This window comes from Pogona vitticeps, chromosome 5, assembly GCF_051106095.1.
Source record: "Pogona vitticeps strain Pit_001003342236 chromosome 5, PviZW2.1, whole genome shotgun sequence".
Lineage (NCBI taxonomy): Eukaryota > Metazoa > Chordata > Lepidosauria > Squamata > Agamidae > Pogona > Pogona vitticeps.
This window is the reverse complement of record NC_135787.1, coordinates 161,445,986-161,462,749: the sequence shown is the minus strand read 5'-3', so window position 1 is coordinate 161,462,749 and position 16,764 is coordinate 161,445,986. Positions and strand designations below refer to the sequence as shown.

Below are 16,764 nucleotides of genomic sequence, written 5' to 3'. Positions count from 1 at the left end.
AACCTCGCGGGGTGCGTGGGGTTTAGGGTGAAAGCCAACAAGCAGATCAATAACCCTGCACCATGCAACAATCATTAGAAAACTTCTGCCCTAAAGTTGGGCACCTGGAATGTATGGACAATGACCCCTGGTCATTGACTACGGCTTTTCTGACAACCTGCAGGAAATAGATAACATACGCAAGACAGCTGTCAACGAAATGGAACTGAGTAGATTGCAGATGGACATTGTTGCTCTACAAGAGACAGGATTGCCAGACTCGGGATCTGTCAAAGAAAAAAACTTCTCATTCTTCTGGCAGGGAAAACCATTGAATGAGACCATGGAATATGGTGTTGGCTTTGCAGTCAGAAATACTCTTCTGAGATCCATTATTCCAACTACTATGGGGAATGAAAGAATCCTGTCTCTGCAGCTCCCCTCATCAGCAGGACCGGACACCCTCATTAGTGCATATGCACCAACACTGTCATCCACAACAGAAGTGAAAGACAAATTCTACAACAATCTGGCACCTACTATCAAAAAAGTCCCTGGGAGAGAGCCAATGTTCATTCTCGGAGACTTTAACACTAGAGTTGGTGCTGATCACAATTCTTGGCCCACTTGTCTAGCCATTTTGGAATTGGAAAGATGAATGAAAATGGCCAACACTTGCTGGAGTTTTGCTGTTATTATGGTCTTTGTGTCAACAACACGTTCTTTAATACAAAGCTTCAACAGTTTCTTGGAGACATCCAAGATCCAAGCATTGGCATCAGCTCGATTTGATCCTCATCAGATGTTCTAGCCTTCCTAGTATTACGATCACACACAGTTACCAGAGTGCTGATTGTGATACTGATCACTCCCTGGTGTGTAGTAGAGTAAAATTGCGAACAAAGAGATAGTATCAAACGAAAAAGGAAGGAAGACCACATATTGACATCAGCAAGACTCACAATCAAAGAAAAGTGGAGGAATTTGCCAAGCGCTTGAGGAAACCCTTCCAGGCCCGGCTGATGCAAATGCACCTGAACAATGGGAACATTTCAAGAATGCTGTTTATAACACTGCCTTGTCCACATTTGGCAAGAAGACCAAAAAGACAGCAGACTGGTTCAAAGCCCATTCAGAGGAGTTGAAGCCAGTCATCGAGGATAAAAAGAGAGCTCTAGCAGCATACAAAGCATGTCCTAGTGAGTACAACTTGCAAGCTCTTCGAGCTGCTCATAGCCAAAGTCCAACAGGCTGCCAGATGTTCCAATGATTATTGGCTTCAACTCTGCTCTCAGATAGTTAGCAGCAAAAACAGATAACATCAATGGAATGTATGATAGTATCAAGTAGGCTTTAGGTTGATTACAGAAGAAATCTGCTCCCTTGAAGTCTGCTACAGGCGTGATCATCCAGGACCGAGCACAGCAGATAGACCGCTAGGTGCAGCACTACTCTGAGCTATATTCCAGAGAGAATGTAGTAACCAAATAGGAACTAAATAACATTGAGTGCCTACCTGTCTTGGAAGAGTTGGAGAGCGAACCAACCTTAGCAGAAATAAAAGCGGCCTTGGATTCCCTCACCTCCGGCAAGGCACCTGGAAAGGATAACATCCCTGTTGAAGTGCTGTAAAGAGATCATCGCCACCGAACTGTATGAAGTCTTTCGTCTTTGCTGGAGCAAAGTTGGAGTACCACAGGACATGAAGGATGCAAACACTGTCACATTGTACAAGAACAAAGGAGACAGAGGCAACTGCAATAACTACCGTGGCATCTCTCCTCTCAATGTTGTAGGGAAGCTGCTTGCCTGTGTTGTGCTTGAGAGGCTCCAGGTTCCTGCAGACAGAGTATATCCAGAATCACAGTGTGGATTTTGAGCTAATAGATCCACCACTGTCATGGTATTTTCCCTCAGACAGTTGCAGGAGAAATGCAGGGAACAATAACAGCCACTCTTTGTGGCCATCATAGATCTCACAAAGGCCTTTGACTTGGTTAGCAGGGATGGCCTTTTTAAAATACTCCCCAAGATTGGATGTCCACCTCTATTCCTTAGCATCATCAGGTCCTTTCATGAGGGAATGAAGGCACTGTAGTTTTTGATGGCTCAACATCAGATCCCTTTGACAGCCAAAGCGGAGTGAAACAGGGCTGTGTCCTCACGCCAACTTTGTTGGGGATCTTTTATGCTGTCATGCTGAAGAACGCCTTTGGAACTGCAACAGATGGTGTTTATCTCCAAGCTAAGTCAGATGGAAAGCTCTTTAATCTCTCTAAACTGAGAGCAAAGACCAAAGTCCAACTGAGATGCATGCAGGACTTCCTCTTCACCGATCATGCAACCATTGTTGCCCACTCTGCTGAAGACCTCCAACAACTCATGAATTGTTTTAGCAAGGCCTGCCAAGACTTTGGACTAACAATCAGCCTGAAGAAAACACAAGTCATGGGCCAGGGCATGGACTCGCCTCCTTCTATTACCATCTCCACACAAGAATTGGAGGTTGTTCATGCATTTGTGAACCTTGGCTCAACGATCTCTGACACTCTCTCCCTAGATGTCGAGTTGGATAAACACATTGGTAAAGCAGCTACAGTACCAGGTTCTCAAAACTCACAAAGAGAGTATGGCTCAATAAGACGTTGACGGCATACACCAAGATCTAGGTCTATAGAGCCTGTGTCCTGAACACACTCCTGTACTGCAGTGAGTCCTGGACCCTTTGTGCACGGCAGAAGAGGAAGGTGAACACGTTCCAGATGTGTTGTCTCCGATGCATTTTTGGTATCACCTGGCAGGACAAAGTTCCAAATAGAGTAGTACTAGATCGAGCTGGAATTTTTAGCATGTATACATTACTGAAATAGCAATGTCTACGTTGGCTTGGGCATGTTGTAAGAATGGCTGATCGCTGGATTCCAAAAGATCTCCTGTATGGAGAATTAGTGCAGGGAAATTGCCTCAGAGGGAGACCACAGCTGCAATACAAGCAGGATCTCAACAGATGGGAAACCTTGACATCTGAGTGTTCAGCCTGGAGGCAGGCGGTGCATCATGGCCTCTCCCAATTTGAAGAGACCCTTGTCCAGCAGGCCGAGGCAACGAGGCAGCCACGAAAGCAGCAAAATCAGGGAGCTAGACGGGGTACAGATTGTATTTGTCTTCAGTGTGGAAGGGATTGTCACCCTCAAATTGGCCTTCTCAGCCACACTAGACGCTGTTCCAAGTCCTCCATAGAGAGCACGATACCACAGTCTCTCGAGACTGAAGGATGCCTAAATCTAAACCATTTGACAACAGCTTAGTAATGTTACTATTTAGTTACAGTATTGTTCATTACCAGTAGTAATTAATCATTTACAAATGAATATATGTAAGATGTTCATTTCTTCTGAAAAGACATTTATCCACAACACCTCATTGAAATCCTTTCAAAATTGGTATTGTTGTTACTCGTGTGTTTTTTTCCTATGTTTTATATCATATACGGTAGCCCTTTTTCCAACCTGCAAACAAACCCTGGGTACCCTCGGGTGAGGAAATCTGGTGCTTGTTCCATATAAAATTCTTTATTTCTCCATGTTGGTTTACTTGTGAATGACAACCTTGCAAGGTAGCTTTACCATTAGGTCGAGATGAGCTTCTGAAGTGCGATTCTAGAAACTCTCATGACGCAAGGGGCCCTTCCACATCATTAAACTTGTTGACATCTCCAATGCTTTCCCCTTCTGGATCACACATGGGAGTATCTGCTCTGTCCCAACAGAGTAAATGCAGGTCTTCCTCACCACTTTCTTTTATTTACAGCATATAACAAAAGGTTTCTCCTGTTAGAGTACAATATCATATTGGTATGTACCATTTTAGTGCTTCTATCATCCATTTCTATAAAATAATTTATATTATTCCCTTTTGATATTATTTTAACTGGTACAGTTCATGCCAAATGCAGTTTATTCCCCCAGCTGAAGCATCAGCATCATCTTCAGGCTCATAAAGTTTTCTTCTGGCTTTCTGATGATACCAGTTCTTTTGCCTTCACTGCACTTTTTGTAGATTTTCTCCAGCAGCCTTTAAAGCAGTTCTCAAAGTGTTTAAAAGATTGTTCATGTAACTGGTGACAGCTTAAGGATCTTTTTCAGATTCTGGCTCCCAGTTCTTTCTCAGAAGGTCAAGAGAACATTCCTTCTATACAGCAACTCAATGAGGCTGAATCCCAAATTCTCCTTGGGTACATCCCAATAAACATATAACAGAGGTTGTAGCTTTATATCCAAACTATTTGGATTTTCAGCCATACAGTGGTGCCTTGACTTACGAACTTAATCCGTCTTGGAACGGTGGCCATAAGTCAAAACATTTGTAAGTCAAAGCACCATTTCCCATAGAAATGCATTGAAAACAAATTAATCCGGTCTGGCTGTTTTTTGTCCTTATGCCAAGGCACAGTTCGTAAGTCAAAGCATTAGTTCCCATAGTAACTAATGCAAAGCCAGTTAATCCATACTCTACCACTAGGGGGAGAATTTTTTATTTTTTCTTCTTTTGACCTAAAATGAACTTAGGTCAAAAAAAAAGGGCAGGAAAGTTTTTTGTTCGTAAGTCAAAGCTCCGTTCGTAACTTGAAGCAATATTTAGCGTCCGGAGCTGTTCGTAACTCAAAACGTATGTAGGTCAGGGCATTCGTAAGTCAAGGCACCACTGTATATGCTTCAATCATATGAACCAAAATTACATTAAACCTTTCTACAAGTCCATTAGTTTCAGGATGATATAAAGTAGAAGTCAGATGCTTAATGCTACAGTGGACCCTCTACTTACGGAATTAATCCGTATTGGAATGGTGGGTGCAGGTCGAAAAGTCTGTAGGTCAAGTCTCCATTGACCTACAATGCATTGAAAACTGATTAATCCCGTAACCGGCTGTTTTTGTTCCATTTTTGTTCCATTTTGGTATTTTCTGGTCTGTAGGTCGATTCTCCAGCTGCAAGTCGAACCTAAATTTTGCAGCCAGAGAAGTCTGTAACTCAAAAAGTCTGTAAGTCGAGCCATCTGTAATTCGAGGGTCCACTGTACAAGCTTTGCATTAATCTTGACTAAAGATGGGATAAACTGCTAGAATGGTGGTTTGTCTTGGTTCGTCAAGGTTGACAACCAACAAATTTGCCCCCAGTAATCCAACAAACCATGAATCAATTTGTCAGTTCTCTGGGTCTTTTTACACTGCCCCCACCCCATTCCCACTGATGTATCGAGCTGCCTGTTCCTGCCTCCCTTGACAGTCAACCACTCATTGGCTGCATGGGGAGAATTCCCCATCCTGCCTCCTCATTTATTTATTTATTTATTTATTTATTTATTTATTTATTTATTTATTTATTTATTTATTTATTTATTTATTTATTTATTTATTTATTTATTGCATTTATATGCCGCCCATCTAGACATAGTCTACTCTGGGCGGCTCATTGGAGTGGCTGGCTGCCAGAGGAGGCAGAGATGGGCATCCTGAGCTCTTGCCTGGATTGGAGTGCCACCGGAGAAGAAGGACTTCAGTGGCACATGACACAAGGTAAGTGGCCCAGCCAGCCAGAAGATGGGGAGAGTGGACACATGGCCCCTGGGCTGCCACGCCAACAAATTTAGTTGTGGGAGTCCACATTAATTCGGGCTTATCTTTAGCAGAAACCTAAATGTGCCTCAACTGGAAGGCTTTGAGGCTGAGCTAAGCGTAACCATCCCCCATTCTATTTCTTTCCCAGTGCTAACTGGGAGCCTTCTTTCTGAAGAGGAAGCTAGGGGGACCCAGTCTAACTAGCTAGAAAGGAATCTAGCTCCTAAGTTCAAAACAGCTCCTCATATTTTTTGCACAGGAGATGATTTCAGTCAACTAACGCTGGAGTTCAGTATTAGTACTTGTGGCAATCTACCCTTTGTTGCCCATATTTATTTGGCCCTCACAAAGGAACACGCTCTTTCACACTGCCACCAGGTATTCTCGTAATACCAACTTATGTCATACATGTGTGCTGCCAACACTAAGGGTTATAGAACTTAGGAATCGGAGGTTTAATTAAGTATTCTTTTATTGTCAAACAGATCATAAAGGTAAATCAAATATGAACTGTTTCAGGTGTTAACATGTACAGTATCGGATCATCTAGGCAATCATTTTTATTATACAGTACTTTCAATCAATACTGTATCTCTCTTGTAGTGCTTTTACTTTCATTCCTGCTTCAATACTGTACTGTTTAAACTTCTCAATTTCCTCTCCTAACACTCTCAGCTCAATTCACTAACCCTCTCCTTCATTCTCCTAAACCTGAACTCCAACTGCCATTCCACATCTCCCACTGTCTCTCTCTAACTGTTCAACTAACTCTCTCACTGTCTCTCTCTAACTCTGCCCCTCCTGCCCTATCCTTGGCTCCTCCCCCTTGAGCTTCTGTGATGGACAGGTAGGAATGATGTCACCTTTTGGCATTTCGCTACATAACTACAGTGGAATATTAAGAAGACAAAAAGCATGCTTGTAGAATAACTTTAATGTTGACAACGAAGATATTGAAACGGTTAGAGAATTTGTAAATTCTCTAGAACATCTAATGAGGATCATTTCAATCATCAATCCAAATGGAGTCTGCAGCCAAGAAATCAAAAGACTGATACTTGATAGGTCAGTTATGAACATAATAGGAAACATCATCAAGTGTAAGGATGTAACATTGGAGACCAAGGATAAGATCATCCACACTATTATAATCCCAATTACTATGTACAGATATGAAAGCTGGGCAATGATGAAAGCCAGCAGGAAAACAAATCTATTCAACTGAAATGTGGTACTGGAGGAAAGTTTTGCATATACCATGGACTACTAGAAAAACAAACTAGTCCTAGATCAGATCAAGCCTGAACTCTCTCTAGAGGCAAAAACAATGAAACTGAGAGTATTACTGTACTGTATATTTTGGGCACATCACAAGAAGACAGAACTCATCAAAAAAGAACATAAAGTTGGGAAAAGTTGGAAGACAGAAAGACCAAATTGTGAAATGGATTGACTCCATAAAAGTTGAGTTTGCAAAAGTTGAGCAGTGCAGTTGACAGTGCATTGTGGAAGTCAGTCATTCACGGGGTCACCGTGAATTAAATTTTTGCACTTTTCATAACTGCACTAACTATAACTGACAAACTTCCAAAGAACCAGCCACATCATTCTACCTCAGCGCACTGCCAAAATTAGAGTGGGGAAAGAAGTGAGGATAAAGGGAACAAAATAGTGTCATAATATTTTATACCTTTTTTCTTTTAAACATACATTTTAGAACTCAGAAGTGGTTTCAACCAGTTTGTGTGTGTGTGTTTACTATTTGGTTGAAATTTTCCACTCAGCTTCCACAAGAGAAGGCAGCTCCTGAATGTCCCCCCTGCCCCCTATTCATGCTGCCTATTTTTAAAATCAAGCTATGAGCTCACCTAAGAAATACAGCTGGCAGACTTCTGGCATGACCATTTCTGGGACATTCATTTATAATTTTTCTGCACAATGCCTGAATAAGTAAATTTATTCACGAAAGCTTGTGTTGAAAACTTGATTTTAATAGTCTAAATAAAGGTATCATTTTTTTCTACATTTGTATTGTACAAAGGACCACATGGCTCTCTCTGTTGTTGCTTTTTTAAACTGTATCGGCCACCTTTCTAACTAACCAATTAGATAAAGGGATCCTGCTAATTCTTCTGGACTGCTCCGGGGCTTCTGACACAGTACTGTATCATGGTACACTTCCAGATGTGTCTCTCTGAAATGGGTGCCATTCCAAGTGACTTTAGTCTTCTCTAAATAGCCTAGTTACAGAAGGTAAAGCTGGGGAATGCTCTGCATCATGACATATATATAGTGTTCCATATAATTTTACCTTTCTGTCTCCTATGAGTTTCAAAATCTAGTGAAACCACAGGATCAAGTTATCTGGAGTGTACTGTCAGACACTCAACTGGTTCCCAGTGTAGCAAATGAAGGCATAAATGAGTGTCTAGGATCAGTAATGGACTAGGTGAGGGTTAATAGGCTTTGGCATGTTATTTTGTTTTGTTTATGGGATTATTCAGCTCATATTTATGTTTCAGTATTCAGTACATCCACCTCCTGTATCTCTATGCATGAAGCTCCACATGTCTGAAGATCTTCAAGAGAAGGCTTTCCTTTTGCCCCATCATCTTCATAATTATATTTGATTGTGATACAAGAGAGGACCTGTAGCTGTTACCAAGCTATGGATCTCCCTTCTAAAGAACACTATGCTGCCCCCTTTCTTCTGTTCTTTTGCTGGTATTTTTATTTAAATAAGTGACCCTATTTAGCTTGATCCACCCTGCTTCAACTGAGCTGTGTGGACAAGCCCTAATATAACAGCTATCTAGACAAATGTTTTCAAAAGTCTGCAAACTTTCAGATTAATCTACTGCAATATGTTTCATATAGGATAAGTTTTAAATGCAAAACTAATCTCTTTTGTTGACTCTATCAACAAAAGACAAATTAATGTATATTTTATGAACAATTAATTTGATTTTATCAGAAAACTTGCAGTTTGTTCGACTGTTATTTTATTTAGCAACAGTCACTGCATTTACTACTTCCTGTTTTTAAGTCACTCCTCCTGTGAAAAAGAAACAAGCAGAAGCAATAAAATTGTACACAAAAATCCACTACTTGTAAACTAAAACCAGAATCCTCAGTAATTCTCGCTTGTAATCATTACACAAGGATCAAGACACACACAAAAATTTGAGGACCAGTATGATGCTCTTTACATAAGTTTGATTTCACTTGTGTAGTTCAAGATTTCTTATTTTGATTCATAATCAGAAAAATAATCCCAAGTGCCTTCACAATAAAAGGTGAAGTGATAACAGAACAAAAAGACAATGGAAACAAGCGAAAAATCAAATTTAGAATTGGGGGGGGGTAATGATAATTAAGTCAGCAGCCATACTCCCAGAAAAAAATTATAGTTCACAATGGATAAACAGAATCTGAATTGTTATAATAAGATGATTTTACAAAGAATAAATCTATCAGAATATAACAATGAATGATGTCACAAATGATAAGAATCTATCATCACCTTTCCCAAGGATAAAAACAGATTCATATTAAATAGTATGTAATACCACTTAACAGACATACCTAGCAATCTAAGGATTTGTAAACTCCTGTACTGTAGCTTGATTTTTCTCTCTCTCTCCTCAAGACAGACTGCCTATTTATTGGACAGCAGTCTGTTTTTCCTCATTGTAGTACACAGGCCTGAATATTTTCTATTATTTATTTATTAGTATGTCCCTAATAACAGGATCTGCTACAGGAAATAAAATCTGCCTTCAGTGCCTACTCAAATTTATAAGAGGCCTGTGAGGACATATTTTTAATGCCAAATTCCCGAGTGCCAAAAAACTTCCAGCTACAATTTATTTTTTTATTTTGTATTTTTGCTCACCACTAGCTGATACCAAATAGTAATCAATCGATGATGTGCCATCAAATCTATTACAACTTATGACTACCTCTTCCAGTATTTTCAAGGTATGGAGTACTCAGAAGTAGCTTAACCATAAAACCACACCAAATTATCTCAATATAATGCTTTCAAAATTAGCTGCACAGTATTGACCTGAAATGCTGGTTTGGGCCAGATAGCCAGTAGGACTGCCATTAAAGAGAGACAAACAAACAAACCAGACACTATAATTGCATATGGCCAAAACCAGCCAATACCTTCCCAGTTCCAAGTCCGAATAAGGCGAACTGCTGTTTCACTGATGAGCTACGATGAACTACAACATTACCAATGTCACATTTTGATGTTAACTAGATATTTTGGCCAGATATTTTGTTTAGGGCTGCTAATTCAATTTTGCATCTACAAGCGCTGCAGATAAGAGAGACATCTTTCTTTCGTCCAAGGAAGAGTCATCACTGAACCGCCGCCGCCGCCGCCACCCCCCCCCCCCGCAACTGAGTCCCATGGCGCTCTCGTTCCACACCTGCACACATACACAGCTCTGTTCATTGCCGCCTTGCAACTCGTGGTGGCAGCACCAGAGCACCGGCCTATCACCCTGACTAAACCCCGCCCTTGTGGGGGAGGAGAAAAGAACCAAGTCGCAACCATTGCCAAGCATCGAACTAGGCCTTTTCTGCTCGGTCTCTTCCCCCACGGTTCCGGATGAGACAAGTCCCCGCTGTCCCTGAGCAGGCGACACTTCTTACCGTCCCGAGAGGTGCCCATAAGCTGGTCCAGCATGGCACGCATTTGGGCCTGTGCCGACATCCCGAAAGCGCGCTAGGCCCAAAAGGGCCGGCCAAGTCCGAATAAGCCCCGCCCACAGCGGCCTAGAAGATGTCGAACCCGACGCCGCTACCGCTTGCCTCAGCGGCCACCTCGGGGCACACTCTCTTTCTCTTTCCGAGGGTGGAGCTACAACGCCGCCACCGGCTTCCGTTGTCGCCAAAGAAGAAGGCGGGTAGCCACCTTCTGCCCGTCGCTGCCTCAGGACCGCAGGTTTCCCCCGCGCTCGCGCAGTCTTCACGCCAGTCCCGCTAGGCGCGCGGGCGCTGCCTTAGCACTAACGGACATCCGTGCGCGCACACCCTTTCTCCGCCTTCTTTGCCAATTAGGATCGTTTTGATTGGCTATAGCGAGCTTTCAACGAGTCTTCAACGTCACGCGTTTCACCTTTGCGGATTGGTCCGATTATGCCGTCGTCTCTTCAGACCGGCGCTCGACTTGATTGGAGACGAAGCTTGCAGCTGCTTTCTCTGACGTATTTCCTTCAACTGGGAGAGTCAGTTTGGGTGATTTTACAGAAAGTACCGAAAAAATAGAAGAGAGACATGTGGTTCTTACACAATACAGTGCAAGAGTAGGTGATACTTTTGTTAGACCACTAAAAAAATCATACAGTCTGCTTGCTGTCGTGGATCAAAGTCCACTTTCTCGGGCATGCACCGATGTCTTCTTTTGTCCATAGTGCAGAAAAATTAAGAGTCCCAAAAGTTCGTGGCAGATGGTTGCGCCAGGCTAGTTTCTTAGAAGTATGTTTTAAAAAGCACTGGTTGCATTAGATGTGTGATTTTCAAACTACAGCTCAGGCAGACCTCAAACAAAGACGCTTTGGTCTTCAGAGTGGGCACCACAGTGTTATGCATAGTGCAGAAGAGAACAAACTCCAACAATTAAATTATTCTTTTCTTGTGCTCTCTTTCCTTTTTGTATTAATTTTATATCTATGTATTGATTTAAGTTTTTTTACACCTTTCTCCTTAAAAAGACCCAAGATGGCTTACAGCATTAAAAGGATAATATTTAATAGTTAAAAACAGTAAATATACAAATATTTGAAAAGAATTAAACAAATACCATATTAAATCAGTAAATAAAATTAATACTTAAAACACACTTAAAAGCAACAGAGCACAACAATCTAATTTTTTAAAAAAACCCTCTCAGACTGCCAGCCACTAAAGGAAAGCCTGTCTGATGAGAAATATCTTTGCCTGCTTGCAGAAGGACTACAAAGATGGGGTCTTTCCAGAGTCTGGGATCAGTAACAAAGAAGGCTCTCTTCTATGTCCCCATAGAAAGCCCCCCCCTCTTAATGCCCAATTAAGTAAACAGAGGTAGATAGGGTCTTTTGGATAGCTTGGACCCAAGCCATTTAGGGCTTTATAGGTTAAAATCAACACCTTGAATTGCGCCTGGAAACAGAACAGCCAGTGGAGTTGTTGTAATGGGGAGTTACAGTACAGTATATGTTACCTGTAACCAGCCTCAGTTAACAATCTGGCTGTGGCATTTTGGACCCTCTGAAGTTTCCAAACACTTTCCAGAGGCAGCACCACATAGAGCACATTACAGTAATCCAGCCGAGATGTAACTAGAGCATGTGTCACCATGGCCAAATCAGACCTCTCAAGAAACAGGCACAACTGGTGCTTTAGTTTTAATTAGCTTGATGCACCACCATATTGATTATATAGTGTTCTGTGGTATTCTAAGTTTTCATTTATAAACTGTCCAGAGTAGGGGTTCCTCTAAAGGGGCTGTATATAAATCAAATAAATAAATTCATGGCGAGGTGTGCGTGGCAAACTCCTTTGTTAAAACCAAGTTTCAACATGGGGACTTCAGACTCAGGTCTGAGGTGCAGTTTCAGATTTCAGCCTGTTGATTGGCAAATCTTTCCCAATCTTGCTAGACTATACAGCAATCTGCCAGACATATAGCATATCCCCTCCCCATTGCCTTATATTGAAACACAATGCTCCTTTTGGCTGGGGATGGGGAGCACAAGAAATAGGACAAAGCCCATATCAGATAATTTCAGATAAGATTTATTTTGCTCACAAGGTGAGGCAGTTTTAACCAAATCAACAGTACTGTACAGTATTATTTACTGAAGAACAATGTCCTCATGTCGCACTGCCATTTGGGTTGTGTTGAATGTCTTCCAGGGCTCATAGCATTACCAAAACTAGAAGTTTAGTTATTTTGTAGTTATAATTCTTGATTTAAATGTTAAGACCCTAACTGTAGCTTACTTAGCATTTGCACAAGTTAGCTCTCTCTTCCTTTATGCATCTGTTTGGTTACTACTATGGTTTTTGCATGACTAACTTAGGCCCCATCCATTTAATTGAAATGATTACTATGAACCAGTTACCCAATGTGGTGTGATGGACAAAGTGACATACGAGGACTCATGACATCTGGATTTGAATCTATGCTTGTCCATGAAAACTCATGGGGGAGAATGGTAAAACTGCTTATTGACTATCACTTACCTTAAAAGCCATATAAGGATTACTAATTCTGACTTGATGGCATCTAACATAAGACTTGATCCCGCTCTATGATTCTGGTCCTTACAAGAGAGTGGAATCATCTTAATAGGTACCAGCTATCTTTGAGACACCCACTATCATTAATTCTTTGGACTAAGTTTAAATTAGATTAAATGGCATACAGTTGTGGTACTAGTTTGTTAATACTGTGGATAGAATCACATACTTGCTACTTCCCATAATATAATATAAATGAGCCCAGTGGTGCAGCCAAGACTCTATTAATGACCTGAGTTCAATCCTGGGTTCAGGTACCTGGATCTGGGTTGACTCTGCCTTCCATCCTTCCAAAGTCAGTAAATCGAATACCCAGCTTGCTGGGGGGGGGGATGGGGGCAATGTTTAGTGTGCACAATTAAATTATAAACTGCCCAGAGAGTGCCTTAAGTGGTATGAAGTAATATATAAGCAGCACATGTAATGTATCTGGTGTCACCAGGTGATTTACTAGGCCCTCTAAGTTCTATAACTACCATTTTGGAAACTGCATAGTTTTTGACCAGACCAGGTGTAAAGGGCAGAAGCTGAAACATTTTGCTAAAATATTGGTGTGCTTACTCTATTAAGTATGTTTTTAGTAATGAAATGCATCTTTAAGGGGACCAGAACAATTTGCAAGACTACCTTCTACCACAGAAGCCTAAGTTTTCCTTCATCATTTGCAGGCTCTTTTCTGTTAACTATTTGGGTAGCCAAGTGGTGACTAGAAAGAAGATCCTCTTCAACATGTGAACTGTGCACCTCATGCACAAAGCCAGTTATCATTTTAATACCAAGTAAACACTTTTTATTTGCATAAGGTTCTGATGTAGAAACTGACAGCAACCATTATTGTATGCTTATAGATCTGTACCCCAGGAAAGTACAGGATTTAGTCCTTTTGAACTATTATGTGGAAGGAAAGCCCAGGGATCCCTAGATCTACTCTGGCAAAACTGGGAGGAACATAGAAGGATCCTGAGTCAGTGGTCCAATATATCGATGCACTGATGAACTTGCAGCAGTCTCTTGAGTTAGCAGCAGAAAACGTAAAGAGCCATCAAGGAAAGCAAAAACTCTGGTACTACAAGAGGGCCAGGGAAAGAGCATTTAATCCTGGAGACGAAGTGCTAATGTTGAAACCTATTAAAGGAAATACAGTAAACTCCAATTGGCTTGGCAAGTTCATTTAAAGTGGTCTCTAAACTGAGTGACGTGAATTATGTAATTCAGGAGAAGAAGGCAGAAGAGTTGTGCATGCAAATATGATTAAACCCTATTATAGGAAAGAAAATTTTGTTTTATATGCCATTAAAGAAGTGCCCAAGGAAAAACCTGAATTATGGTATTTGGAAGTAAGGGGTGTACTCCAGTATAACCCTGAGGAAGTAAAAATTAGCCTTACTCTAGCACCTGAGCAACAAGAAGCCAGAGCTTTATTGCAAAATGTGTTTTCTAATAAGCTTGCTGTAGCCAAGGGTGTAGGGCATAAAACAGAGACTTGGGGAGAGCACAAAACCCACCTAGAGACAGTATTACAAAGACTACATGAAACTGGATTGACAGTTAAAGCAAGTAAATGCCAACTGGGTAGTTCTGAATTAAAATACTTAAAATAAGATCTTTCCTAGGGTTAGCCGGCTATTATTGTAATTTTGTACCCAATTTCAGCAAGATAGCCGCCCCTTTATCTGATTTAACTCACAAAAGAACGACTGAGAAGATCCAATGGTCAGTCGACTGCGAAGATGCCTTTAACAAGTTGAAGATGGCATTGTCTACCGGTCCTGTTCTGAGAGCCTCAGACTTCCAGAGAGTTCACACTCTTCACAGATGCGTCCAACATCGGGTTAGGAGCCGTGCTGAGTCAGGCAGATGATGACATAAACCATCGTCCTGTAACCTACCTCAGCAAGAAACTGCAGGTGGGCGAGAGGCATTTGTCCACGATTGAGAGGAAGTGCCTAACCATCATTTGGACATTGCAGAAACTGAGGCCATATATATGGGGATGACACTTTGTACTTTGCACCGATCATTCCCCACTTCTGTGGCTGAAAACTATCTGGGCCAATAACAAACTGATGAGACGGGCCCTACTTTTGCAGGACTTTGATTTTGACATTTGGAATGCAAAGGGAATCCAGAACGTGGTGACTGACATGTTATCTCGGAGACCAGAGGACTGACGGATGGAGGAGAAGAAAAATGTAATTGCAATGGTAGATAAACTGTTCTGCTTATGCGTAAGTTTGAGATGTAATTAAAAATGTAATGTGTTGATTTAATAGAAAGTAGTGATAAATGTAACAGGAATGTGATTTGTATTAATGTAATTGTAATTAATGCAAATATTTATAATTGTAATGACTGGGTGAAATGTTTAAATTAATAAGTTTAATTTGCTCTAAATAGGAATCAATAATGGCACATATGCATACTGTATAAGAAAAAATTATTGTGTAAAAGAGTAACTTGTAATAGTATTGTGAAAATGTTTGAAATAAATTGTTCACTGCTTACTGCGTTGTTCATCAGGGTAAACTATAAAGTTTCCCCCATGAAATAAACTTTTCCTAGGGGGGAAGTATGTGACGAATGCCCACGTCACTCCTGTCACTCATAGCTGGAGCTCATTTGCATGAGCCTAGAAAAGGACTGGAGAGGCGGAATCATTCAGTCAGTTAGTCAGTGAGTTAGAGAAGGACAGTGAGAGGTGTAAAGGAGAGAGGTAGTCAAAGAAATAGAACTGATATTAAGAAAGATAAGCTGGTTAAAGTGAATAAATAAAGCAAACGGTGATTAAGTTTGTAACAAAATATGTGAGGTTTCAATGATTTCGATTCTATACAATGATTAAAGAACACCTGTGATTCATATTCAGCCTAATATCTTTTAATAAACAAGTTCTGTTGGCAGCAAGTGTCTGATTAAAGTCTTTTACAGTGTGGATAGGGGAAATCCACTGGTGGCAGCGAAGGAAAGAGAGGACGTTGCCATAGTGAACCCTTGGTTTGGGGGAAACAAGCAGGGAACACTGGGTGAATGTCACAAGGAGGATATATTTTTGTTTCATCTTTGCAAATGTCAATTCTTCAGCTTTTCATAAGGCTGTGATCTGATCTTTGCTAAACTAGTTTAGTTCACTTAGTGCTGGAAAAATCTGGATAACCTTAGCACTCTGATTTCGCTGGATACAAATCTGTCAATGATTCTTTCAGAGCAACTGACTCACAAATTCAGAATCCTCAAAGTCATCAGATATATTTATCAAGACTATGTCATCTTTTTTTCTGTGTTCAAATGAGAATCCAAAGTTCCAATGTGCAATGTCCTCTGTTTAGAAATTTTGGAGAGATATTTTTAACTTCTTTTGTTGTAATGAGGAAAACTAACCAGAATTAATGCATAATATATGGCATTTCCTCTGTTGTGAGAAATGATTTAATGAATCTTGATGGAATTTTATTTTAAAAAAAGACAACAGTATTTATCAGAGATATCATCCACATAGATTTATCACTACATAGGTGTTGTAATTGTAGTGCTTGTCAGGCAGAAAGCACTGACAATCCAATACATATAAAGAACATATTGCAGGCAGTTGCTCTAACTATGCTTTAAACTTAATAATTGGGTGCCATCCAGTCAATTCCAATTTATAGCAATACTTTCCAGAGTTTTCTAGGTAGAAAATACACAGAAGTGTTTTACCATTCTCTTCGTGGAATACTCTGGGACCGTGCAGCTTGCCCAAGTCCAAACAGACTGGCTCTTCTCCTGGAAGGCACAGTGGGCAATCAAACTCACAACCTCTGGCTCCACAGCCAGATATCTAAACCGCTGAGCTATCCAGCCACTTAAGGGCAATGATTAGAACTTCTGCA

The 16,764-nt window shown here is 40.8% G+C and overlaps 1 protein-coding gene across 4 annotated transcripts in view; it reads right to left on the bottom strand.

The window, feature by feature from the left end:
• The window catches only part of LUC7L2 (LUC7 like 2, pre-mRNA splicing factor), a 47,522-nt gene extending 36,913 nt beyond the window's left edge, over positions 1–10,609 (bottom strand). Inside the window, exon 1 of one of the 4 annotated variants that reach the window (XM_020787935.3) lies at positions 10,265–10,609. Coding sequence is in view for 1 of the 4 variants with exons in the window: in XM_020787934.3 (XP_020643593.1) it covers positions 10,265–10,325 (61 nt within the window). In the remaining 3 variants the exon portion in view is untranslated. The remainder of the gene's footprint in view (positions 1–10,264) is intronic. The other 3 variants (XM_020787934.3, XM_078376114.1, XM_020787936.3) reach the window with 3 other exon arrangements.
• Positions 10,610–16,764: the final 6,155 nt, after the last annotated feature.